Source organism: Pempheris klunzingeri, chromosome 5 (assembly GCF_042242105.1).
Source record: "Pempheris klunzingeri isolate RE-2024b chromosome 5, fPemKlu1.hap1, whole genome shotgun sequence".
In the NCBI taxonomy this organism is placed as follows: Eukaryota; Metazoa; Chordata; class Actinopteri; order Acropomatiformes; family Pempheridae; genus Pempheris; species Pempheris klunzingeri.
In genome coordinates this window covers 21,956,053-21,983,972 of record NC_092016.1, presented here as the reverse complement: position 1 = coordinate 21,983,972, position 27,920 = coordinate 21,956,053, and the positions used below count along the sequence as shown (strand labels likewise).

At 41.8% G+C, this 27,920-nt stretch overlaps 1 protein-coding gene across 1 annotated transcript; it reads left to right on the top strand.

The window, feature by feature from the left end:
- Positions 1 to 273: 273 nt before the first annotated feature.
- On the top strand, positions 274 to 27,107 carry nup93 (nucleoporin 93). The gene is made up of 22 exons (XM_070830281.1): positions 274 to 401; positions 1,509 to 1,689; positions 1,973 to 2,090; positions 13,462 to 13,524; positions 15,061 to 15,189; positions 16,222 to 16,296; positions 17,615 to 17,707; positions 17,848 to 17,987; positions 18,179 to 18,311; positions 18,514 to 18,671; positions 18,807 to 18,972; positions 19,215 to 19,308; positions 22,309 to 22,500; positions 22,587 to 22,713; positions 22,859 to 22,931; positions 23,699 to 23,743; positions 25,156 to 25,272; positions 25,357 to 25,475; positions 25,557 to 25,674; positions 25,770 to 25,853; positions 25,933 to 26,061; positions 26,678 to 27,107. Exons 2-22 carry the CDS (start codon positions 1,511 to 1,513, stop codon positions 26,786 to 26,788), a joined length of 2,463 nt encoding a protein of 820 aa, XP_070686382.1. The 5' UTR covers positions 274 to 401; positions 1,509 to 1,510; the 3' UTR covers positions 26,789 to 27,107.
- The last annotated feature ends 813 nt before the right edge of the window (positions 27,108 to 27,920 follow it).

Sequence of the window (27,920 nt, the reverse complement as noted above, 5' to 3'; positions counted from 1 at the left end):
GATCGAAGAGCCAATAACTTCTACTTGTAATTGTTTTGCATATGAAAAAATTACTTGAACTTCGATGCGCTTTTAGTCAAATTGTGATTAACAAAGGTGCAATCTATTTTACTTGAGAAAGAATTACTGTAAATTTCCAAATAGGGCCTAAGAGCCCCAGTCCTCCAGTCCAGCTGGCAGAGCAGTGGGTTTGTCACGTGTTGAAGTAGGAGAGTGAGTGTGACTTCCGGTACCGGGCAGCTGTCGTCCAATCAGCGTCGGCTCCAGAAGTGCCGGGGCAAATAACACTGCAGCGCATGTTACACTGATGCTGAGTGAAAACGAATAAGTGGTTATAACTGTGAACGCATACACCCACGGAATACAGACAGGACCACACATTCACCTGTCCCACACAACAGGTATGAAGCGTGTCTGTCGATCAAATATTACGTTTTTTTTAAGTTGATACAATTACAAGCGTGCGAGGCAGCGTTAGCCGTTTAGCTAGCCTGCTAGCTAACAGTTGAGCGCCATTCATTTTGACGTAAAGCTAACTAGTGTTGGCGTACTAACAAAGCTAGGCCGGAAAGGAAACCTGTCTAAACACGAAGTTGTCGTGGTAGTTGTAACTTAAGTATCTCATTTCCCCTTCTCAACAGTTGAAATAACCTTTCAGACCGTGTTTTCCTGTCACGTAAGGGCAGTTTCTGAACTACTTTAGCTAGCTGAGGTGTTAGCATTGTGCATTAAGCTAATGTGACAGCCAGGACACTCCTTGCGCGCGCTGCAGGTGTCACTGTGTTTATGTCAGCTGTCAAAAGATGTTCTGACACATAAATGCCCTTTAATCACTCCTAATACTTTCACTCACCAACAACTAACATGGGTCAATCAGTGTTCTGTGTGTTAAAGTACGTGATGCAGTTATGTTTCTGGTGTGTCCGTGTACTTTTTCTCCTGCAGTCCTCATTATCCAATATATGGTGTATCTATTCACACAGTGGCATGTGTTTTTGTTGTGTTCGTGCGTCTTGGGTTTGGCTTTCAGCTGTGACCATGGTGGTACCTTTTAGTCTGAATATGAGGTTGTTTACATGTTTACAAATTCTTCCTTTCAGAACTCATTGACAGCTTGAAGTCTACAACCTACAAATATCAGCAGATACTTCCCTGGCCATGCTCTTTTTAATCAAATATTGTAGAATCAACACTTAGACCTTTTGCTAAGTTAGTGATCCAAGTACTTGTGGTCCACTAAGGTTTGGGGTAGAATCCATAAAATCACAGCTCACCCAGCATGGATGTAAATGCCCTCAAAATTAAGCTGAAAGTTGGCATTTTAACCTTGTTGTTTCATGTGAAATAAGATGTTCTGAGCACAGAGCTTTCAAAAACACAACAGAGAAGAACAGCATCACTGTATGCTAAGTTACAGACCTGTATACTGCATCTTCCAGCTGTATTTAAATGTAATCCAAATGTACTGTCTTTGTATTTACTCATTTAAACACTCTTTCTGTCTAGAGGTATGGACGCAGAAGGTTTCGGGGAGCTGCTGCAGCAAGCAGAGCAGCTTGCTGCAGAGACAGAAGCCGTGTCAGAGCTGCCGCACGTTGAGAGGAACCTCCAGGAGATCCAGCAGGCGGGGGAGCGGCTTCGATCCCGCACACTGACCCGCACTTCACAAGATGCTGCTGACGTAAAAGCGTAAGGGAATATGTCCCATACTTCACAGTCAGAACATCTCTGCTGTTCCACTATGTTTCTGTGTGGGCTGTCAAAACCTATACATACTGTGACACAAATCTATAGCATGTTTAACAGATGCAGTCTTCAGATTCAGTTTATAATTCCTAAATTAAAATTAAAAAAAAAAAAAAGTCTCTTGTTCCCTCTAGTGGTTGTCAAACAAAACTACACTTCATTGCTCTCAGTTAAGTTCATTCCATCACATCAATTTGTTCTCACCACCTCTCTGTCTTACTTTCAGGTCAATCCTTCTTGGTTCCAGAGGTTTAGACATCTTCCACATTTCTCAGAGGTTGGAAAGTCTAAGTGCTGCCACCACCTTCGAGCCGCTGGAGCCAGTTAAGGACACTGACATACAGGTATGTATGCTTTGGTTGAGTATACATTGTAAAAACATCGGCTTACAGAGAGATTGCATTAACCAGATAACTAACAATTAAAATTTAAGTATAAGTAACATTAATTAACTAAATGATAAAATCTGCTGGCAATGGTTGTCCACCAGATTGAAAATAACGTTCAGAGAGTATTCGTGTGGGTCTGGAAAATGTCTTTAAGTTTGAGCCTCAAGGGGTAACAGCTATGTAAGTGCAAACGCACCAGTTAGTTAAATAGGCCCATTTAGAAATAGTTTATTTAAATTCAGTTTTAAATAAAACTACCTAAATCCTATACAAAACTGGATGGCAGATAATTTCATATAGCTAAATGCAGAGTCATACCAGAGTCCTTATTTCTGCCCCACTCAGTCTTGTCCCTAAGATAAGGGATGGTCTAAGGCAGGGGTCGGCAACTAAGTTTGGCCAAATTTTTTCTGACCAACTCAATGGCGGGCCAAAATGAGGAGCGCCGGACGGGGGGGTGGGGGAGGTGCGCGCGCGTCTCAACAGCTGCGGACGGACGGGGGGCGCCACTCGGGGATGCAAATTTTTACCGGCAGCGCCCCTCCAGCAGCTGGCGCTCTAGGTGACCGCCTAATTTCACCTGGCGGGCCAGGTATTATTGGCGGCGGGCCAATTTTGGCCCGCGGGCCGCTAGTTGCTGACCACTGGTCTAAGGTCTCTTACCTCATCAGTTTAATCCTCCAGAAGAGACATCATGGACCAGCGCCTGGTCCATGATGGTTATATTGTCTATTTATTTCTATTTATGTCTGTATGTATGTTGGATGCTTTACTTTCTTTGTGAAACACTTTGATATTTTTGCCCTTTACTTAGTTAATTGCTTACTTACTAACTTAGTAACTATCGATGTGGAGGCATGTAACAGGACTAAGCCTAACAGTGAACTCAAGCCTTCAAACTGATCTGAATCTGTAGAGTTGCACCTCTGTAGCTTGTACGTCAACTCTGCCTGACGCTTGAGACCATGTCAGTGGCACAATCTCAGAACCCATCAGCTATTGTCTGAAGAATATTTTACCTGATTGTTTATGGTTTGTGGTGCAGCCAGCGGACATAAGAGTATACCAGATGACCAGACAACATTTCTGCTCATGTCCTATGATGATGTGATATCTCCATATGTATGCAGATGAATTTAAAAAGAAAGATGATTAAAAGCTAAATTGTCATCAGAGGACAGCTGATGGGTTCCGCGGTTGCATGTTGGCCCGTGCATTCCTCTTCTTTTGCTGTCCACAAGAACTGTTGCCCAAACGTGTTTGGTCAGTGCTGTTTAACACCACCTCTCATTCATTGTTTTCCTTTCTATGTATTTCTGTTTTTCTTCCCTCACTGTTCACCTTTCATTCTTTTGCATTTACTGGTAATTTTCATCTACATGTCTTCCATTCTTCTCAGTCAGCCGGATGCAAACTAGCCTGGATGGGTTTGACTGATTGACTGGAAGAGCACTTAGCTTAGACACACAGGCGTGCGCACACACACACGCACGGACACGCACGGACACTTCCTCTCGGTCTTTCCCTTCTCACTTTATTGCTTTATAAGAACATTACACATTTGTTTTCAGAAGAAATGTCCACCATAGCATTCAGTAGGGTATTTCCTCTGCTGTGTCACAGACAAAACTGCAGCTTCATTTGAACAAAGACCAGGAAGGTGGTGTGAATCAAGTTAGCTGAGATAGTAGAATTGCACTGGCATTCAGCTCAAGGCCCATAAATTCAGCAATATTTTATGTGCATGATTATTAAATTTTTCTGGAGAACCAAGGTGAAGTTCTGATAAAAACAGCGTTGTAGATTAAATGCATTATGGCCAATACTGAGAGGTGTTCCTAATATTTCACATATATTGACAAATATATTAACAACAATGAAACAACCTGCAATACCACACACTCCGTGTTGATTTAAATGGAGTTGAATCAACATCTCTGTAGCGCAGTGTCAACTAAATTAAAGGATGTAGGTAGTATTTGTCATATTTTGCAGGTATGGGGCGTTTTTCTGGTCACTCTGTATCTCACCAGCTGTATAAATAGAGGTGAGTTTTCATCTAATAAGCTGGCTGCTGGCACTTTGGGAGTTTTCTTTTAATTAAGATCATGCGATCACATACAAACAGTTGACTGTAATTGCAAATTGTGACTAATTTTGACTCTTAATCTAACTGGGTGTTGAGAAGGAGCCAACAAATTACTCAGACTCAGGAGGCCTGCTCAGCAAGAAATGAGAGAACAACAAGGAAAGCTTGTTGTGAATTATGTTTGAAAGTAAGACTGCTGAAAGAAAACTAAGCCAAGTTCTGACCGACACCAAACCACTCTGCAGCCCACTTTTTTTTTAATTCCTCCCACAGATTTCCATTTAGCATCCTGCTGGGAGAGTTGCAGTCACTTTACATCACCGAGTACACTGAGGAGAAAACTGGTTAATTGGTGCTGAGATATTACAATACAGCAACAAAATACAGGATTGACCTACTACGTGTTTAAAGGCAACAGCATCATTTTCAGTAAGAACAAGCAGTGTTATAGTATTGTTAACATGCACACTCAGCCTTATACGCCCCAACATCCATTACACCGCAAAGGCATTGATCTACCAGTTACATGTTGGAGATCAAAGGGAATTCATCTACTGTTTCATACTGATAAACGCTTAGAAAGTAACCAGATGAAAATAAACAAGTAGACATCTTGTTTCCTCAGACATATTAAATGAAATCCTTGTGTTTCAAAGACGTAGCGGTTCAGATTTTGATGTCAGATATTTGGCCCCTGGGCTGGAAAACGGGTCTGTATGAGATACTTTGAATCACTGAAAATTCAGCACCTGCAGGCACGCTGTTGCGCAGAGATGTCAGATGTCAAAACTGAGTGTGATTGCTTTCGTGGCTTTTTCACACAAGAAAGGATGTTAGAACTGTAATCGACAGACACTGAGTAGAAAATGTAACCATTTTAGAATTGACATCAGTGTGTAGCAGCTTGAGGGTATGTCTGATGAGGAAATCACAGAAAAGACTCTCTAGTTTCCAGATGTTCAAAATTATGTTGAGGAGCACCAGCATTGTTCACCTGAGCTAAGATTGGAGTAATGCACTGCATATTTTGATTGTTAAGTTTTGCTTTAAATGGTGCAAGGCAAAGAGACTGGGAGAGTACAGGAGATTGATGGACAGGACACAAAGAAAATGTAAACGTGCTGTGTGTGCCTGTGTGTCTGTGTGTGCATTTCGCATGAGTGAGCTGATAAATTCTTCGGTGGTTCCTTTGTGAAAGACGCACAGTGACACACACTTACTGAGGGCATTGGTGTGTGAATAACGTGTCTGCATGTATGGCTGAACGCAAATTAGTTGGGATCTTACTATAGAAGACTGTAAAGAGTCCCGGGTTGTTGTGACTTCATGGATGGGGGAGTGGGTTAGTTATGTGCAGACAACATAGCCAGTTGACAACGTGTTCAGACGTAGCAGTGGATTTGGTTTGTTAATTTAGGTTTTCATCCTGTATCTCTTGGTTTATAGTTCAAAGGTGGATACATCTATGTCTCACCCCATCATCAGATTTCAGATTTCAGATGGAGCAGATGATTACATTTCATGATAATGAAACACATATTTGTTGACTGCAGACACAGTTCATCCTCTGACACCTTGGCAGCTAAATTAAGCTATTAACCAATGAGCTAGGATAAATTCCAATGCGTAATGCTCTATTGCAGCACCATGCATCCATCTGACGATGACCTATGTTTGCTGGACTTGAGCTAGCACAAATGATTTGTTGCAACAAAGCTGTCATCCCCATGGCTGTTTAGATATCAGTAAAACTATCCATCAGATACATGCATCCATTTTGAATCTGAATTTATGCTCAGTGCCGATATCATTTGGATTTCATTGAATATGATTATGTTAACAGAATTTTGGTTCTTATCCACAGGATGCGTGTATAAACAGGGATTTTGACAGAATTGCACAAGGTCCTAACAGGATCTGAAAATGTAAATGAAAAGCATTTTTCTTATGGCATTCCGCCTCCAGTTTTCAACACCAAACTCCAATGCTGTCGACACATCTGTGTACAGAATTACTACCAGGTGTCGCCACATAGTATATTTCTTTACAATTAAATCCTTGCTCTATGCACCGTATGTTCTGTCTGTTTGTAATTGTCTCGGATGAATCGCTGTGGGTCGGTATTCAGCACTTCAGGGTTATTTGTTTTCTATGTGATAAAATAATGTCTCCAATGGTACACACAAACAAAGCAGGACAACAAATATAGAATATAGAGAGGCTGAAACAAAGAGAAAAGGGTGAGGGAAAGATCTGGGAAACAAGACAATGAAATGAATAAAAACATTAAAATGAAACTGTAGAAGCGGAAGGCTGGGAGCTGTGCTGGTGGAAAAATGGCGGCGGGCTGCAATCTTTTCAGTCCCTGTGTCCTCGTCTCACTTTTCACCGTTCAATCTTTCTCTGCCAGGGATTGCTCTCTCATTTTCCTCATTTCTTTCAGCTGATCTTTCTGCTTACCGCTCCTTCTCTCCTTACCTTCTTTACGTTCTTTCCTCTGTGATTTTTTCCTCTCTTTTCCATTTACATCCTTCCTCTCCCTCCCTCTCTATTCTGCTGCTGCCCCCCCCCACCTAACTCCTTAAATACACACACATATCCCTCAGCAGCGATGGCATGCGTTCAACGGATGCAGTTGGCTAAGCCCAGAGCATCTGCTGAGATAGACGAACATTACTGACATAGCTTCACAGGGTGTGTGTGTGTGTGTGTGTGTGCGTGTGTCGTACACAGGCTCCTTGTGCTGTGTTTGCCTGTATCTGTGTCAGTCGCGATGGATTGCTGGCGTATGCAGTGTCTCTCCGTGTGCTTATGAATGAATGTGTGTGTGTGTAGCATAGATTTGGCTGCACGTGGAAGCTTTCCTCTCATCTTGTCTGTGCTGGCTTGCACATATGAATGCAGCTACATGGCATGTGCCTGTGTGTGAATGAGCGTGTGCCATGTGCACAACACTACAAGTGGAGGTGTGTGTATTAACATGCCTGCTTTGTGTGTGCTGTGATAGTCAGCCTGCATATAGGAATGCCCCCCCCCCCATCCTTCCCACATGTGCCTCCCAAACCCTTCATTAACTAAACATGACCCTTAAGAGCATGATTAGCCTCATTTCAAGACAGGATGTCGGAAGCCATCAACCGAGGGGGAAAAAATCCATTACTATAATTGCATTGAGCTGAGGGAGGGAGGAAGGAGGGAGGGAAGAAAGGAAGGATGCATAGATGGATAAAAAAGGAAGAAAATGAGTAGGACCGAGGGAGGGAGGAGGCGGAGGGCTGTCAGAGATGCTGGGATGAAGTGAAGGAGGAGAGAGAGAGAGTGGATGAGGGTGGGGGTGTCAGCTGATGGTAGGAACTGATATTCTATATGAATCCATAGTTCCTCCTCGTGGATCCCCCCTGTGTCTGAGCACTCAGTTGGTACGGCCCTCCGACAATAAAACCACCTCCAGTGAGTCTTGATGTGGCACTTCCACTCAGTACTCCGGCTCACACGCAACAGTCGCTGGCCTGCTTTTGAACGGGGAAAGGCTGCAAGCGGACCGCCATGCCGGCTCGAAAGGGCACAGGGAACACGCCCCAGCATGGCGTCCACTGCTGCAGCCCTGGCACAGTCACTCAGAGGGATGGAGAGGCAGAGAGGCAATGCAGGTCTCCTGGGCTGTCAAAGCCCAGATACCTGGGCACAGACAAAGAAAAGAAAAACTATTTTTTACTCTTTCTTGTCTCATCTTTTCTTCTCATCTGTCAGTCTGTCTGCCAGGCAGGCACTCAGCATGAGTGAGTATTGCCTTTACACATGGATATGCACACACACACACACACACACAAACACCCACTCATAGACAGGCATGTGCTTTGTCTGTCACACTTTTTTGTCACCTGTCTGTCTTTTTCCATCTCTTTCTGTGGTTATGCTCCATTGTCTTTTACTGTATGACGCCCAATGAGATCATGATGATTGTATAAAATGATAATTGTTAATAATTGGAAGCAACTGTCTTCATATATTTACACATATGTGCATTTATATGTTGTTTTGCTTTACGTTTATGTATATCTTTGCTACACAGGAAGTGAAGGAGTGAAGGGTGGGGTTTCTCTCTCACACACACACACACACACACACACACTCACACTCTTGGGCACAGGCTGGCTCATTTTGTCACGGCAAATGAGGACAGAAAGCCTCCCACTCTTACTGTTACAATGACTGGCACATATAGCAAGGCTCCCTTGTCTTTATTTCCCCTTTAACTGCTCTTTGACTGTGTCCTTATGCAGCCTTTAGATTCCTAGAGTCCATGTATCTCTACACCAGATCTCCGAGTGTGTAATGAGCATTAAGCCAGAAAGAGTGAAAAATGAGACTTGCTGATTTCCCCTAACATACTGTAAGATTACATTCAGGCGCAGACAGTGTGACTATCTTGACCAAAGCTCATAGAGCGAGGGCCTCCATGTGCCAGCACAGAGAATGAGCACATGCATGTTAACATGCGTATTCAAAGACGCGCACACACACTTATTTCAAATGGTTGATTTTTTTTTGTGATTTCCTAAAATATGGTCATTTTCATCCCCTGCTTTACAATAAATTGTATATTTTGAGAGGCGTTCAGATGTCCACTGATCTTTTAGAATATTTGTATGTTTGTAGCAGTACTTGTACTTTGAATTGAAAGCAGACTAGTCCTCATTTGTTCCTTCTCTCCCCAGTTCAGGTTTTATTTCTTGACGCATGTCTGGTACTTGTATTCAATAGCAATGGAGTATTTCCTGATATACCTCTGATTATTAAATAATTTTCAGTGGCTGTGCTCCTGCTCCTGTAGAAGCTTCTGGGCTGTAGAAGCTTCTGGGCTGTCTGGCCAGCAGGCTGTGGGTGTTCACAGTGGGTTGCAGATCTCTGAGGATACACAATACAGGGGTGGGGCAACGGAAAACATACATCTTTAGATACACCTATTGCCCAGCACTGAATTGACCATAGGGCTGTATAACACGACGCATTTTCTCTATTTTATGTTTATTTTTGCCATTTGGAAATGAATTCAAGGAGGAATCGAAGCTTCGTCGCTGTGCAATGCTGGGAACAGTGTGTCTCAGGCTAAATGACATGTCAAGTCTTTCAGCTGTTTTGTGCTGATCAAAATGACACAGCAGTTTGTTAGTTAGTAAGCAGCAATCATGTTGTGCCTTTCTGATTGCAGCTTTCTATCTTCTCAGATTTAGTAAAACTGGTGGTCAGTTTCTTCATTTTTTTTTTTTACTAAGCCATCCTCATCAAACACCATCCTTAAGGGTTGTGTTAGTGACTAAGACTAACATTTGGAGGCAAAAAACACTTTATTTGTGAAAATAACAAGCATTTGCATCTCAGACAAATGGGATTTTTGGCCATAGCTGTTGGCTCAGCTGTCAGTTTACATTTGGCACAAAAAATATTGTATAGGCAAAGTCGTTGGCAGTGTAAGTGCAGCTGGCAATGGGCAACAAAATGACAGCAATGAAAAATCTTTGCCTCCTGTTGTACCTCAGTCGAAGCAAAAATGCTGAGGCCGCTGCCCAGCAGAGTTATCCAGTGGTGCCCAATGTGCTGCCATCGCTTTAGATGCTTTTGGAAAGAGCAGAGCAAACCCCCACCACCACCCCGCATGTATCTGGAATATGTCCGTCTTGTTTCCCCTCCTCAAATTTACTGGAATAACAATCGGAGTCATCACCAATGACTTGCCTGTGCTCTTGTAGTAGGTAAATACCATATGCCTCTGTTACAGCTATTCTTTTATTTTCTATTCTTTTCTCTTCCTCTTTCCAGTGCAGTTCTCCAGTGAGCATTGACCTGAGCTCTCCTCTGGTTAGAGTGGTTAAATATAGACCTATTCCCAGCCTCTCCTGGGAAAAACAGTGAGATGGAGAGAGAAAGACAGAGGGTGGAAGGAAGGGAGGGTGTGGACGGGCTGGTGGAGGTAAACCAAGGGTATGAGGGATGCATCAGTGGGGTAAATGGGCAGGTTTATCATATCATGCAACAGCAATACTGCAAGTAAACTGCATTTCATGATGTTGCCATCTTAGACAGAAACTAGTGTTGTGTTTAGTAGAATTGTAATAAGTTGTATTAGACCTAATATTTGAACCTCTGAATTGGCTCAGTCTCACTCTCTTTGGCTTTAAAGCAAAGATGTAAAGAAGCTTGACTTGTCCTGTTGTCTTTCCCTGTTAGGACTGCTTTGTGACCTAAAAGATTTAATGCTGCTTGTTAAATTTTAAGGCACATTTCTGATCCATTAAGAGCAACCTGCTGTCCACCATGATTGAGCAAGTTGGAGGTTTACGTCTTTGAAGTATGCAGTATGAAATTAGCCACGAATTATTTTCTATGTAGAGCCACACACCTGCAGACTCCATGCTGCATCATAATATACCAGTGTCCTATTTTCCAGAGTACAATATCAGAGTTGGTTGGACTTCCTTCTGTGTGTCTCATCCTGGCCAGTCAGCCACTGTGTTTTGACTTCTTCTTGTCACACGTCGTCCGCTGTGGTTTTGTAACTGTCACAATAGACATGGTTAACTCAGAGAAAAAATATCAGATTAATCATCGTAAAGAATGTATTAAAAACACATCACTACTACAAATTTACTTTACATACTATGCATTATGCTTGATATTTTGTCCACCAGTCCTGCTACTGCAGCAGTGTTTCGGACTAAACACATCACATCCCTTCCTGCCATCCAAAGGATGTTAAGAATCACCGGTGTATTCAGATCAGCGCCTGTGGAAGCTTTTATTTCGTCAGTATCAAACTCATTGGTGATCCAGTTTAAGAATAACTCCTAATTGCTCATTGTTGCACAAACAAAAATGCAGTAATCATTAGTTACTCTATTGTGTTTTGCTACTGACATTTCAAGTTGTTTCAAGAAGTTACTCCTTCTCACAATGAACCTTTGTGCTTTCAATTTGTTCCAATTTGGCACGATGTGGGGTGGGGTGGGGGGGACACAAGAGAGGTGATGAGAGAGGAGCAATAGATGGAGGAGGGAAGCCAAGAGCACTCACATCCCTGTAGAGCAGAATGATCCTTATTCAGTTCAGAGAATTGGTGCGTCTCTCACCAGGTGCTGGTTCTTCAAGCAAAAAAAAAAGATCCTTCAAAGACAAATGGTGCAATAGAGGTTATCAGTGAATTAAAATGCCATTATCTGACAGAGGGAATAACTTTCCACCAACTTAAGAGACTATTATGTCAGAGGTAGGCGGCCTATAGTTACATAAACTCTAAGAGTGCAACCTGTCTCTGGGCTTTCTTGCATAATAAGTAGCGGCGGTATTTTACTTTACATCTCAGGAATGTAAATTTGCACACAGCAGTTCTCAGCTGGTGTAACGACCTCAAAGTCAACAAAGCTGACAGAAAATCTAAGCTAAGCTTTATGATACAAGCAAAAGTGAGGCATCATAGACGGTGACATTTACGTCTGTGTGATATTGAACATGACCAAAGGTATACAAAAGCTAATGGCATCTTCACCTGACAACGTACACAGAAAAGTCAATATTATCTGTTAAAAGCTTGCCTTTTTGGGGTTTATTACCCACTTTTGTCCTGATCTTTTGCCTGATCAATGTTTGAATTTTCCTATTATTTCCTGCTAGCAAAATTACTTTTAAATTGTATGCGTTTTGTAGTCAAGGTCTCAAAATAAGAGAAAAGCACTAAAACGTAGTAGTGTGTCATGCAAGTGTTTAACAACCCCTTAAACAATTTTACACAATGCTCATTTAAAATTATAATGATGCCGTTTGTTTTTTTGGCTGTGTGGCAAAGTACTTAACATCCACATGTGGTTAGTTCATTATTTATTTTTTACCTAGATGGTCAACTATTATTTGCTGGTTACAATTTCTACAATTTGCAGATTTGCTGCTTTTCTCCATTTCATATTATAAACTAATTACTTTATACTGTTTTTATTGATAAGTAGAATATCTTTGGATTTTGGACTGCTGGTCGGACAAATCATACTAGCTTTCAGAAACTGTGATGCCCAATAATTTTCAGACAATTTGTAGACAAAATGGTCAATCGAGAAAGAAAATCTGCAGATTAATTGATAATAAAAGTAATCATTAGTTATTTATTATAAAACATTAAAGTAGTAAAAGTATTAAAACAATTTGGCATTATTTTTGTGGTCTTTGTGATGAATAGGAAAAAGAATGGATTAAGCAATCACTTAACATGCCGATTATATCACTCTGATTTGTAATGCTAAGTGGTAATTAACATTGCTCATGTATTGGTGATGTCAATTAACTGTGAACCTGGCTGTGATGAAAGACAAGCAAGTGTTTCTTTTTTTTTTTAGGTCAAACATATTCAGTGATTGACGTTGACCACCTTAATGTGAGATACTCTCCTCCTGGTATCAAACCAGATGTAGCTATCGATATAACCAAAAGATAACAGGATAGGCTCTTTTGTCAATATTTCTGAATGAGGAGATGAGACCATGTGTTTTCCGTGACCTACTCTTTAAGAGGACAGTAACAAGGTTCGTACAGTGTGGCACCATTTTGGTGTTTTCTCAAGATATCTGTGCATATCTGTCCCTTATGCATGTCCGCGCCCGCTGACTTTCCTTGTGAAGAGTGCTGTCGTGTTCTTTCCTGCTATTCCAGTTGTTGCACAAGTGCCACTCACTCACTTGATAGCTCTGATTTTGTGTACAAGATAAGTAGTTTCATTATCACTTGAGTAGGATGTGAATAATTATCGTTTTCATAGGAGGGGACCAGAGGAGGGGGCTGTATATATGCATGCGTGCAGGGGCAGCCATCTTGAGATGACACCAAAATGGAGGCTATGCTGCCTGCTGTCTCATAGCAAAATGGCGTATGGACAGTTCTCTGGCCTGCCTTCACGTCTGTATAAAACAGCGACCATACGTTTGACTAATCCTGACAGTGGATGGGACTGCATGTCTAGGAAGGCAAGAGAAAAACGGGATGGAAAAATGAGAAGCAGCTTCCATCTCCCGTAGAGCAAATGATGGTGCGCCTGCTAAATCTGTCCCCCTAGAACTCTCTGCATACGGTTTATCTCTGCTTCATTTGTTCTCAGTTTTCAAGCTAATATCTCCTGCTTTCTCCCTCTGTTTCTCTCTCTCTGCTTTTGTTACATGTCTCGTCCTCTCCCTTTGTCTGTCTCTGTCTTGACCACAGGGCTTCTTGAAGAACGAGAGGGACAACGCCCTCCTGTCAGCCATAGAGGAGTCCCGCCGCAGGGTCAGTATCTCCCCAGTGTCTGAGTCTCTCTCAGGTTGAAGAGAGAAAACTACGAATCAGTGACTATATATAAAGTCTACAGTGTTGGAAACCAGTTCAAAGGCACCCACGGGTTCATTCAAGTCTACAAAACCCACACCTCACTGTTGTGATTTTTTTTTCATCCTTTAATTTACATTTTAAAGGACAAGATACAGTTAATGGATTATACAGTCGCAGACAGATGCATATTTAGTTGTACAAAATCAGATGAGTTTTCCACGCTGCAATGTGTATGAATATTAGCGCATCACAATAGAAGAACACTTAACCAAATTTTAGTAATTTCTACTCGCTGTGATCTAAAAGTCCTTCTGGTGTGAACCTTTAGGGAATGGTTTAGAAATGGCTTCCCTGATGTGCAGAGCTAATAGGCCCTGCGTTTAATTAGCTGCTGTTCCCATTATCTCTCTGCTCCCTGAGAGAGGAGAAAAGGACTTGTGTGCAAGGGAGGAAAACTCAAATGCACTGAAGATTAAGAAGAAAGTGGATGTTAAAGATGTTGTTGCAGATTTCAGATCTGACTGCTTTACCTTTTTATATCTCATGAAACGGGTGCTGTTGGGCTGTTAAATGACGTATTTAGCTTTCCTCTTTCAGCAACAGCTTGACATGAATACGATCCTGTTCAATTGTGATATTTTAAGGAAGATGCAATGTTGGCCAATTTTAATTTTCTTTTTTAATTTTTGATAAGAATCCCTTACATTTGATTGCTAAAGAGATAAGTACCAGTTTATTTGATGGAGACAAAATGACCTCAAATTTATAAATTCATACTTTATAACACATTTATCTTCATTCGACCATAGTTGATGACAAATTGCAGCTATGAGACTCAGAGATGTATGTTAAAAATAAACACTTTGACATCCAGGCAGTGACCAAATTAACCAAGTAAATAGTAGCTCTAGTTCAAGCTCTAGTCTACATTTGTGTCACCCTGAGCTGGAGATTAGAAGGATTCAATTATCTCTTGTTCCCATTATCTCACGTTGAGTCTCTGTGGAGGGTTAAAATAGACTGCACTGTGTCCTGATGGCGTAGTACAATCTTGACAGGGGCCTGCTGCTGCTAAATCAGGAGTGTGTGTGTGTGTGTGTGTGTGTGTGTGTCAGTCATTGGTACGCCATGGGTAAGCTCTGTTCACATAATATATACATTATATTATTCTGTGCCAACACTATGGCTGTAGGGCACAAGATGAAGTGTTTAACTTGGTAACATTCATACATGGAACTTCAACAAGGTAAGACCCCCAGGAAATTCTTGACACATCCAGAAACACTGGAAAATAGGTGCATAAATGAATGACATGGACATGGTACTTACAAAAGTTCTGTAGCTTGCCTTTAGAGTCAATCCTGCTGCATCACTCCTAGTCTGCCGTGATCAATTTGAATGCCGTATGCAGACTCGCAAGATGTAAGAATGTCTTAACCTGCGTGCTATAGTACATTGAGTACGACTGGGCACCTAATTTCCACTTTGTTTCAGACGTTCCTGTTGGCTGAAGAGTACCACCGCGAGTCCATGCTGGTCCAGTGGGAGCAGGTGAAGCAGAGAGTTTTGCACACGCTGCTTGGAGCAGGAGAGGACGCACTGGACTTCAGTCAAGATGTGGAGGTACAGGTCACACAGCTCACAATGCTGTGGGAAGAAGGGCCTCCACAGTTCAAGGGGAGACAACTAATGAAAAAATGTGTATACCTAATCGGAAAGCCAATTTCAATTCAGCAGAATATTTTCTTCTAGGACTACTGAGGTTTAAATACCTCTGTAAAAGTTAATATTATTTATTTTGTTGAGAGTAAATTCGGCCAATTTGAGGTTGCAGAATTCACTGCCTCGTGATCTCGGCCCTGCACAGGCACTTTCTGTTCGACAAGCTCTTTCATACAAAATGAATAAGATTCCTAAAAGAACCTGCAGGTTTCTTTTTAATAATGAAGAGGGCTGAAGAAATGTCTGCTTTTGGCCTTCCTTAGTGTTTTGTAGGATCGAGATTTACAGGGTTCACTTCCAGAGCGAGCGGGTTCTCTACCTTCTTATATTTTAGAATTAAAGAGCTTGTTTCTAACTTCCAACAAATCAGTTTAAATTCAGCAATTAATAGTGAACAAAACATATATAATATTAGATTGTTTCATTTAGTGCAAAAATGATTAAGCAACATATAAACTGATAAAAAACATCCATATTGTAATATATTTAAAGTTTTTGTACTGAAAATGTCAACTTAAAAGCAAGTCTCAAGTCTGTGAAGCTGATTTCGAGACACTGTGTACTCTTACCTGTCAAACCTACACATCTAAACTAACCAGAATAAGTGTTTCATGTGAGAATCAAAGACGCTATTTTTATCTTCTCCCTGAGTAAAGTAAAAGACTCTCATCCTGCATGAGCCTATCCCAGCATGCACTGGTCAACAGGCATGGCAATACTGTGGACAGGTTGTCCTTCTATCTGGGCTTGAGATATTCAGCAGGAAAAAGTAGGATTCAAATAAGATGCTCATTGATTAGACATGATTGACAGTTTCATTGGTACGTGACTGTTGTGCCCGTTGTTTTTAGCTTGATTTAACCTCCCGTTAGAAACTCTTGCTTGTCTTCAGAATATTTATTAAGATACCTCCTGCCTGTCTGTTAACTGTAGCCCAGCTTTGTGAGCGAGGTAACGGCTCCAGGAAGGAGTGCGTTGGACAGCGTGGAGGTGGCCTACGGACGACAGGTGAGTCAGCCTCAGTCTGACCATTTTGATGTACTCTGAAATCTAGGACACATAAAAATGTTCACTCAGTGCAAAATAGTTTTCAGCCCATTCATCTCAGTGTCACAGTGTCTTTTTCTTATCATACCACAGGGATTCATCTGAGGGAAAACATTTAGTACTATTTGCTGATATTTTCTCATAAAAAAAATAAAATGCTAAGAATCATTTGTGATCAAGATATGTACCGAGCGGAGCATTTTACACTTGAAAAATAAATTTGCGAGTGCTGACCGATGGACAAGCTATGTAATGGTGACACTAACTGTAAATTATTGCAAATGCAGCTTTGGCATTTATGCACTGCATTTTCTTATCACCTAACAGGAGACATACAGATATCACATATCTCTGGTAAGCTTATAATACCACTGATTGACAGGCAAGCTCTGTCACAAACTCACAAAGTAATAATTATTTTTAGAATTATTTTATTAGAATAATTATCTGTTTCAAAATTCAAGACATTTTTAACAGGGTACAATAAATGACGTATCTAACTGAGATCACCCCAGTTTAATCTGTTAAATGAATTTGCTGTAGAGTGCTCAGATGTTTCTACTTAACAAAGTACCAATATAATTGTGTTGATGCTTAAATCTAAAGAAAAGCCACCTCTTGAACTGAGTGCAGTTAAAGTGAGTTGAACACAGGCGTGTAAATTGTGGTCAAAGTCTGTGATGCCCTCTGGCTGATTGTTGAGTCAAAATGGGGTCACAGCAAGACAGGAAGTGGCAGATCAAACATATGGATTGATTGGGCTATGGAGGGGGGGGGGGGTAATTCTCTCTCTTTCTCTCTCTCTCTCTCTCTCTCTCTCTCTCTCTCTGTCTCCATGTCTCTCTACCACCCCTCCTCCCCATCATCACCCTGTCTAACCTTCTCTCTCTCTCTCTCGCTCTCTCTCTCGCTGTTTGTCTCTGATCTGCTACCTGACACAGCGCTTTAAAAGTGGCTTTTCCTCCGACCATGTGTCGACACATTGCATGTGGAGTCATTTGTTTAGTTTTTGTCATCCTCTTTGATGACATTTTAAACATTTTGATTCTTTTTTTCTTATTTTTTGTTGTGAACCACTTCACTCGGTGGTCATAGTGATTGCATTTACTTTTGAAGCTGAGGATGCAGATTTTAAAAAAGAAATGTAAACATTAACTTCCAGATGTAAAACTTAAGCCTAATAATTGAGCATATGATGGTATGGGGAGCTTATTATCTATAACTTTTTTTTCCCTTTTTTGTCTTTTTTGCTCTTTATCACTACCTCGTCCTGCTTCAGATTTACATTTTCAATGAGAAGATAGTGAATGGTCACATTCAGCCTAATCTGGGAGATTTATGTGCTTCTGTAGCAGAAAGCCTGGACGACAAGGTAAGAACATTGTTCTTTTTATATCTGCTATCACCGTGAAATGAACTATTGTTTCCAGATTTATTCTTTTGTCCTGTGCAAATATGCACTACACATGTCTTTATGTAACTGTGACTGTGAACCATCTCCCCTCCCTCCAGAATGTATCAGACATGTGGCTGATGGTGAAGCAGATGACAGATGTGTTGCTGGTTCCAGCCAAAGACACTCTAAAAAGTCGCACCTCCGTTGAAATGCAAATGGCCTTCGTCCGCCAGGCACTCAGCTTCCTCGAGAACAGGTCTGCACCTGTGCCTGTTTTTATTTCTTATAATTTATTATGTTTTTATTTTATTTATTCAAGTACAGTGGTTAGTTCTCTTTTTGTGATTAAGGTTTCAGTGCACTTGCAGTAGTTTTAAACAAGACTTTAAACTGAACTGCGCCAAGATGATGAACTTAATGTTTATGTGTGTGTCGCCCTTCTCTCAGCTATAAAAACTACACCATGGTGACTGTGTTTGGGAACCTCCATCAGGCCCAGCTAGGAGGAGTACCAGGAACCTACCAACTAGTCCGCAGCTTCCTCAACATTAAGCTACCAGGGCCCCTGCCAGGCATGCAGGTAATACATACACACACACACACACGCATGGTCTTACCAAACTTACCGAAGCAGAGCTGCTTGCATGTGGAAGCCGGTTATTGAACAAACTGTGTAATTGACACAATAATCCTGGTTATGTTTTCTTTATTTGAAATGTATTCTGAAGAACTAAGAAATTAGTCACCACTGTATCAAGAGTGTGTGTTTGTGTGTGCAACAGGATGGTGAGATAGAGGGTCACCCAGTGTGGGCTGTGATCTACTACTGTCTGCGCTGTGGAGACCTGAATGCAGCCATGCAGGTTGTGAACAGAGTGCAGCATCAGCTAGGAGACTTCAAGACCTGGTTTCAGGAGTACATGAACAGCCCTGACAGACGGTGAGAGCGCCTCAGCTCCTTGTCCACAAGCATTTGTGTCTGTTGAGATGCCCACATAGGTCAAGGAAGGTCAAACTGTATTGTAATCTTTCCTTTCTGTTCTCATCTTTTTTGCCTCTTGATCCGTCCCTTCAGCCTTTCCCCGACTTCAGAGAACAAGCTTCGCCTCCATTACCGCAGAGTGCTGAGAAACAGCGCCGACCCCTACAAGAGAGCTGTGTACTGCCTGATTGGGAAGTGTGACATCAGCGATAACCACGGAGAGGTGGCAGACAAGACTGAAGACTACCTCTGGCTTAAGGTACAGTCACTTTATTTAGTGGCTTTTCTTTTTGGTGTCTTTTGTGAAGTTCAAGCATTGGCACTCTGACTAGAGCAGACGCTGGATTTTTCCCTGTTAATAATCATCATTTAAAGTTAGATCATCACTTGATTAGCTCCACTGTTGGCAAACTATGGACTTGTGTGGTCATTTATTGCCTTACAGTACACTGTAAGTATACTACTTGGAGTTGTGTTTATTTACTTGTTTTGTCCCCACAGCTGAACCAGGTGTGTTTTGATGATGACGGCAGCAGCTCTCCTCAGGACAGACTGACCCTGCCACAGCTACAGAAACAGCTGCTGGAGGACTATGGTATGGAACTGCATTTCTGGTTCAGCTTTAGAAAAACTCACAAATAACCACCTACTGCTCTTTCCATTATCTTTCTACCGTAATACTTAATGATGAACTGATCTGATTTGATTGATTGATTCTTTTTCTCAAATTTTAAGTGTGTATACCTCATTTTGTGACATAATGGTACATGAAGGCAGGGATTGCTGTGGCACTAGTTGATGGTCTGCCATGACTGAAGGAATTCAACTGAAACATTGAATTTTTTGTTGACAGTCATAGAAATTCTCTATATAATGTGGATCAGCCACATCATGGCTCATAACCTGATTCACTTCATTAGGTCAGTTTATTACCAGTGCTGGTGGGTTGTAGCGGTGCGTCTGTTTTGCATCCTGTTGTCTGACATTTATGCAAAGTGTTTTCCATATGACATATATTTCCCTACTGTGAATTCTCACTTGAAATTTTCCTTTGAATGATAATATCGAGTCTCCTGGGTAGTTTAATGATACTCAGGCAAACAGCTGTGAATATTTCAACATTATTTGAGAGAAATCATGTTTTTTCCTTTAGTAAGGTATGTCTCTAAACACTACAATACCCACAAGCCTCAGCTGTTGCTATGGACAACGAGTCAGCCAGAAGTGTGACTCAGAGCGGTAGCAAATTTAGAGAGCTTTGTCATTGTGGGCAGGAACAAAAGTTCATGAGTTTGTGGGAAAGTGAGCCAGAATCTGTGTGTGAATTGATTTTTAAACTGCCAAATGTAGAAATAGCAAGGCAGTTTCTTCTCTTTTTGTTCTTGTAATTCTGCTAAGACAGTTTCTTGCTTGGAAGTGCTGCAACTGCCAGTCACCTGCTGTCTGTGCAGAAAATTAGATAAGGCCTCCCACATCGTCTCTCTATAGGCCTTATCAAATGCCTTCAGCGAAGTAAAAAGACACAGCTGCAGCTTAAACTGGGAGCAAAGAGTGGACAAACATATTTAGTATGCATGAAACAAACTAGGTCATCCAGTGTGCCGTCCAAACACACCTCCTCCTGGCCGCATCACACTGCTTCCCTGATCCCCCCCAACAGTTTAGTGTCCTTGATGGCTCAACACATTGAATATTACAAAAGGGGACAAGGGGCACCCTTTTGAGCAGTCTCTCCTCAAAGGCATCCATGGTGTTGCACGTGGAGTTCTATGCAAGAAATGTGACAGAAGTAGTTCTGTGGAAAAAAAAGAGCTTGAGTAAGAAGTTCAAAACCTGTGTACATTTTTTTTCTCCTGGTCAGTCCCATCCCTGTACGTTAGAGCAAACACCCTGTGCCCTTTAACTTACCGACAACAGAAGTGAAGCCGTGCTCCGTTAGACACACTTTGACTCTCATTTTCCACCCAAACTCATTTTAAAATAAAACTCCCCCCATAAACAACCACACGCGTCCTGATCCACAAAAAAGCGGAGCGTGGGGGGCATTAGGCCTTCACTCCCACAGATTGAGAAAGCACAGTTTTCTCCCCTGGGTGTTGCCTTCTCCACGGGCCGATCCTGCTGCGTTCAGATAAGACTGCACTCTTTTCCTCCCTCAGTAGCCCTCACCCTCTCCCATTCCTCCTCTCCCACTCCCTCTGCTCAGTGGGAAGTACAGCCTGAAGCCTCATTCTGTTTCCTCTCTGCTGCTCGGCTCCCTCGGTTTGCTGGCACACTGTTCCTTGTTGTCCTCCATCTTGCTTCACAGCGGGACGTAAAGCCCAAAGCCTCTCTTCATTTCTCTCGCGTACTGCCGGAGCTCGCCAGCCTCGTCTGTTCTCTGTTCTTCGTTCGCTGCATCTCTGTCCTCTCCTTTCATCCTTTATCCCTCCTTCTCCTTACACCTTGTTTCCCCTTTTTCCTCCCACTGATTTTTTTTTCTCCCTCTTTCACATGTTCCCTCCCCCACGCCCCCACTCTTATCTCTCCTCCTGCGTCCTTTTTCTCCTCTTCATTGCTCTCTCTCTCCCTCTCTTCATCTCTCTTGCGCTTTCACTTTTTGAACTAAAGTGCTGTAAGTCTGAGATAAGGCTAGAAAATGGCTGACACGGTCCACCCTGTACTACTCCGCAAAGTTTTCAGCCAGCAAGAGGATTAAGGATTATAATTAAAAAGTAAACTTGATGACTAAGTACCTGCGCCTGACAAAATGTTTTCAAATTCTTACATGTTAGTTGCCATAGAAACGGCCAGACATTGTCCTGGCATATATAGACCCAGAGTTAAACTGGTGCCATTAAATGGCTGCTACAGTTTAATAAAACACAGGTAATTTCAATTATTTTCCTTTATTACACCTCTACTCGGGATTGTCTAGTCTTGTACAGAGTGTGTGCTTGATTAACAGATCCTTCCTTCTCTCTTCCTTTTCTACTGCTGTAATATTTTTTGTGAAAGAATTTAATATCCCACTGCTGCCATGAGATTTGTTGATCAGTTCAGAAGGAGCTGGTTCAGCTCAAGGTTTTGAATATTGCTGCCATGTTGGTCTTTGCTTGTTTCTGTCAATAGAGTATTTGTACCAAAGTAAAACTTGAGTTTCCTCCTCCCTCTAAGCTTAATTTTACAAACACCGAAGTATGGACTGTAAAGACCCGTCTACAGTGGCAACATAATATTCATGTTTTACAGACACTGGAGCTCCAAGATGGTGTAAAATGAGATTTCTTTTTGAGGGATTGTCCTTGTGGCATATAGATGTAAGATACTGACTATGTTAACACAAGTTCAAGCCCAACTGATGACCCATGTTGCACGTCATCCCTCCTCTATCATCCCCTTATTTCCTGTCACCCAAATGCCCGAAAAATACTGAAATGTGATGTGTTTGTCTCTCATTAGTGAAACGGGTAGAAATAAATATATAATAAATATTAGATGCATTTCTCACTGACAGGTTTGAGTAATACGCAACCTTCATAACTTTATGAAAGTCTTAATATTGGCATTCAGTCTAAACCAACTCTCTCTCTCTCTCTCATCTGTTATCCAACAGGAGAGTCCCATTTCTCTGCGAGCCAGCAGCCCTTCCTGTATGTCCAGGTGTTGTTCCTGACAGCTCAGTTTGAGGCGGCGGTGGCGTTCTTGTTTCGTGTTGAGAGACTTCGGAGTCATGCTGTGCACGTGGCGTTGGTCCTGTATGAGCTACGGCTGTTGCTGAAGTCGTCTGGCCAAAGCGCTCAGCTGTGTGAGTGGAGTCACCTCTAATTTGCAGGTTGGTGCAGACACTTGAGAAAGAGCCTTTAGCTTAATCAAATGTGTTCTTCTCCATAGTGAGTCAGGAGCCCGGTGACCCTCCCATGGTTCGTCGCCTCAACTTTATCCGTCTGCTCATGCTGTACACTCGCAAGTTTGAGTCCACTGATCCACGGGAAGCTCTGCAGTACTTCTACTTCTTACGGTAGGTAATCCTACACTCACAGTTGGATTGAAACAAAGTTTTGTGACTATACTATTCTGATAGATGTATAGGGAGAAGAAGACATGCGACTATAGCTTCTTCCTAGTGTTTCTAATTCCTAATTCCTGTGTGTGTCGTTCTGCAGCAACGAGAAAGACAGCCAGGGAGAAAACATGTTCATGCGCTGCGTCAGTGAACTCGTTATTGAGAGTCGAGAGGTGAGTGACCCACATGTGCATAGAACGCCTCTGGGGGAAAAAAAAAACGCCTGTACAGTCGTTCATCGCCTTTTTTAACACGGTCAATACAGCCACAACTAACATGAGTGCCCACTAGATGACGAGGCAGCTGATGTGGCGGCTCGAGATGAGTTTTTAGAATCTGCATGTCAGTTGATGAGGTCTCATTTCAGAGTCAGAGGTTTTTCCATTTAATTGTTCCTTTGTTCCTGACCTGGTCTCAGACATCCTGATAACACCTCCAACGCTTCTCTACTAAAACAGTTAAGCTAAGGAAGAAATGTGTAGTGCAAGTAAATGTTCAACTTTGTTTAAATGTACATCAAGAAAAATAAGTTAAGTCAGACAAACAATATTTGTTGCAAAATGTATTAAATATTGATTTTGAAAAATACATTTTTACAAAGAATTTGATTTAGTTTTATAAATCTGTTGTTATCTTTTGCAAACATACAGTAAAAATACCAGTTTAAAAAATGTCCACTTCCCTTGGTTTAAAAGGGAAAACATGAATTATCTTACCAGAATTTGCCTCCTTTGTAAGTATAAGTGGACAAAATGTAGGTTTAGAAAGAAATTTCACTATAATCCAGTGAAACATCACCACAAAAGAAAGTGAAGATGAGAAGCTTTAAATAACAGGATTTATTTCCGGGCTGTGGTCTTGGTTTGCATTATACTGTGTAATTCAGGTGTACCTATTTCTCTTTACCTGTTTTTGATATGTAATTTTGTCTTTTTTACAGTTTGACATGCTGTTGGGAAGATTAGAGAAGGACGGCAGTAGGAAGGTAGGAAGATTGTGTCTGATCTCTCTATCTCCCCCCTCATCTCTTTCATTACATGCTTCCTCCTCTCACCTGTCCTCTTGCCATGCCGTTCTCTTCTTCTTTCTCTGCTTCACATTTTTCTTCAGTCACTCTCTGTCTCAGCTCTACATGGGGGTTTTAGTCAGATCTTTACGTCTCCTACATGTTTTGACACTTGGTTCCACTGACATGGATCAAAAAGCTCTTCACAGTGCTTCATTGGAGCCTTTGCTTCCAAGGTCTCTTGACAGTTCTTATTGTTCCTGCTGCACATTGTAAGATTTGAGGTTCTTTTATCCACCTAAAACTCACGTCACTGTATGTTTCATCCCACCCACATGATGGACACACTGTGTTAACTTAGGTTAACTAAAGGTTTTTGATCGGGATTATATCATACAGTATATCACTAGAAGATTGCCAAGTACAACACTGCAGATGGCAATTTGCTGGATTTCAGTATTATGAAAGCAATTCCATTTCTTTTGTTATTTAATTTTATACAAGGAATATATACTATACATTAGACCTATCCATATGTTTAGGTTTAACACTGATATGCTGGTCATGTAGATCAGACTTGAAACAGAATAGGACCTTAGTGGGACCAAGATCCAACTCAATAAGTTTGTTTTGTAATGCAGTAAATGTGGCACAAAGGACCACAAAGGTTTTTCAAAAAGAAGAAGATTGATAATAGAGGTCTGTGCTCTGGTGGGGCCAAGACACAGCGTGGAAGCTGTCACAGTAAGAATTAGAGTTTAAAAATGTTCATTGTTTGTGATTTTGCTTAGGAATAGTAGTTTTTGACGTACTGAAGGATTGTTGTTTGCCGGGCTGCATTTTGTAACAGGAAAAGTTACCTGATTAGAGAAACCCATTGCAATGAACCCACTATCAAGCAAAGGCAATTTAGGCCAGCCCCCTGGAGATTTTGGTTAGCTAAAAAATTCAAACAAGCCATTCTGGAGCAGTTACTGTATCTAAGGGCTAATCAGCCTGTCACCAATACCAGATCAAGGGCATGCATTATTGCTGTTTTGGTAATGGGATTTATGAAAGTACTTTTCCAATATTATCCATTCACAGACATGCTCTTCTGTACTAACACTTCATTTGCTGAGAAAAAGGTTCGAATTTCTACCACCATCACTTACAGTGCAGCTGATTTAGTGTTCATGTTGCAATATCTCTGGATTCAACGCAGTGCCACAGATGTTTTACATCATATGTGTGAAACATGTGGAGAAGGTGAGATCTCCAGCTGAAGGTCAAACCAGGGAAGTGAAATCGTGGTCCTTACATTTCTGGACTAGGTTTGGTTACCTTCAGCTGTACCATCAGACGTGCAGTGCTCTCTGTCTCACACAGATCTCCTCTCCTCCTCCCCCCAGCCTGGAGTCATTGACAAGTTTGCCGGAGACACCAGAGCCATCATCAGTAAAGTGGCTCTAGAGGCCGAGAACAAGGGCTTGTTTGAGGAGGCGGTCAAACTGTACGAGCTGGCCAAGGTGAGCAGACTTTTCCCAGATCCCTGCAAAGCTGCTGTGGTTTGGCAGCTGTCTCACTGTCTCTTTCTGTTTGACTCTGTATAGAACCCAGATAAGGTGTTGGAGCTGATGAACAGGCTGTTGAGTCCAGTCATTGCCCAGGTCAGCGCTCCGCAGTCCAACAAGGAGAGGCTAAAAAACACTGCAGTGGCCATCGCTGAGAGGTAACGACACACACACTCTCACCTGTTTAAATCTAACCATATAAATGCCTAACACTGAATCATTTCCTCTTTCCACTGCAGGTATCGCTCTCAGGGCATAGCAGGAGAGAAGTCAGTCGACAGCACGTTCTACCTGCTGTTGGACCTGATGACGTTCTTCGATGAGTACCATGCAAGTCACGTTGACAGAGCCTACGACGTGAGTGCGGCTCCAATGATGCAGGGAGAGGAGTGCTGTGCTGAATATGTGAAGCTCGTCTGTTCATGTCGTCCCTGTGTGTGTTTCTGTGTCAGGTGATGGAGCGTTTAAAGCTTCTCCCTCTCAGTCAGGACAGCGTGGAGGAGAGAGTGTCTGCTTTCAGGAACTTCAGTGATGAGGTGAGGATCAAGATCCAGGCGTTCTTCTTTTACTCTTTCTAAGTGGGTAGATTTTGTGAACTTCCTCTGTGTCCTCCAGGTGCGCCACAACCTGTCTGAAGTGCTGCTGGCCACCATGAACATCCTGTTCACTCAGCACAAGCGCCTGAAGGGGGCGCCAGCAGGCACACCAGGACGACCACAGAGGACCATGGAGGACAGAGACATGGTGAGAGGACGGACTCTGTTAGAGCAGAGGGACAAACTGCAATACACAAAAGACAGAAATAGTAAATCACAGATTGATAGATACTGGATTTTTAAGGCCGATATCAATATTGATACTTTGGAGTTTCAGATTTCACAATATAGTGCCTAACACTAACATAACTATTGTTCATGAATTGTGACCAAAACATGAACAGAGTGGGACATTTTTATATTTAAAGATAAGCTTGTCATTGTCACTTGGTGGAGAAAAACATGTAACGTGAAACTATTTGCATATTAAAACCTAATTTTTTGTTCTGACCTTTTTACAATTACTGACATACTAATATGTCTGTGACAAGCTGAGGTATTGTTCAGGTTCTAATATGAATAGATTTGTTGTTATTATCACAATTCATTGTTGTATTTTAGTTTGGCCAAGTCTGTGAGTAATTGGTAGGATAATTACAGGCGACCAGTCCTGTGATGTGGTACCTGGTGCTTTCATTTCTACATTTAAAATACATGTTACAGATATTTACATTGCACTGTACAGAAATGTACAGAAGCAGTCTTTTGTTACAGTGTCAGTATGTATCTTCTTCATCTTATTCCTCTTCCTCTTCTTCAAACAGCAACTTCGCAGCCAGGCCAGAGCCCTCATCACCTTTGCTGGGATGATTCCCTACAACATGGCCGGGGACACCAACGCAAGACTGGTGCAGATGGAATTACTGATGAACTGAGACAGTGTCCACACACACACACACACACACACACACACACAAACACACACACACACACACACACACACACACACACACACACACACACACACACACAGTCCCCTTCCCGATAACTAGAAACCTTTTTGTCACACACACACACGTCCACCATTTTGTTGTGTATAAAATACTGCCCTCATCATTGTGTCTACAGACACGTCCTTACATCTCCCATCTGAGCTCCTGAGTCTGTCTGTCTTTCAGTTTTTTTCTGTTCTTTTTCCATTTTGTGTTTTCATATTTGTATCTTTGATGATTTGGAATAAAAAAAATAAGTTTACTTTTCAGTTGTCTTTTTATTTTAAACCACTAAATGTCCATTATATTTATTTTATTTTCACGTTGCTTCAGTTTAACGTCATCATATTTTCACAGTAATTGTTGCATGTGCAGAGCGGTCAAGTCTGGAGAACAACAGAACGGTTCTGCATCTACTGTGAAGTCCTGTAGTCCTGCGCATTTCCAGCCCATGTCCCTTTTAAACTGGACATTTATAATATGTGTTGACTTTGACTTGACCACTTTCCCGTGTTTAGTATGAACTGACCCATTTGTAAATTAAAGAAACATTCTTTTAGCCTAAATTTATGATGATGAATGATGATCAAACAACCCACATCTGGCCATAATTAGAGTACAGCTGTTTTGTCATAATTTTGTGCCTGATTATTCACGTTCATGTTCACAGGGACAGTCAGCGGTCTGATTGTTAGATTAGAGGAACAGCAAGAGAAGCTGCAGTCTTGCTGGAACATTGTGGACATAACATGCACATCTAAATCTTGACGTTATCTGAGAGATCCTGAGCTCCAGCAATCCCTCTGCTTTAAAATGTGCAAGTTATCGTCTACTATCTTCAATCCTGAGTGTTACAGAAAGCAGCCATGTTGTTTCCACAGGCTGCAGTATCTGTGACACGTCCTGTCCGCTGGCAGATGGTTGGTTGGCTTGAACTCGACTACAGGACTGGAGGGATATTTTTGTCTGTCTTCTGTATCAGATTTCTGGGGTAATGAAGGAAGGAGATTTTTGGGTTTGTTTTTTTTTCCCACACAAACTGCATAACATTCCTCTTGATTTGTAGTATTAGGTT

Coding starts and splice junctions, on each gene's coding strand:
- nup93 (XM_070830281.1), top strand. CDS start 1,511: ATGGACGCAGAAGGTTTCGGGGAGCTGCTGCAGCAAGCAGAGCAGCTT. Junction 23,744..25,155: donor AGAAGGACGGCAGTAGGAAG/GTAGGAAGATTG, acceptor TCCTCCCCCCAG/CCTGGAGTCATTGACAAGTT. Junction 26,062..26,677: donor CCATGGAGGACAGAGACATG/GTGAGAGGACGG, acceptor TTCTTCAAACAG/CAACTTCGCAGCCAGGCCAG.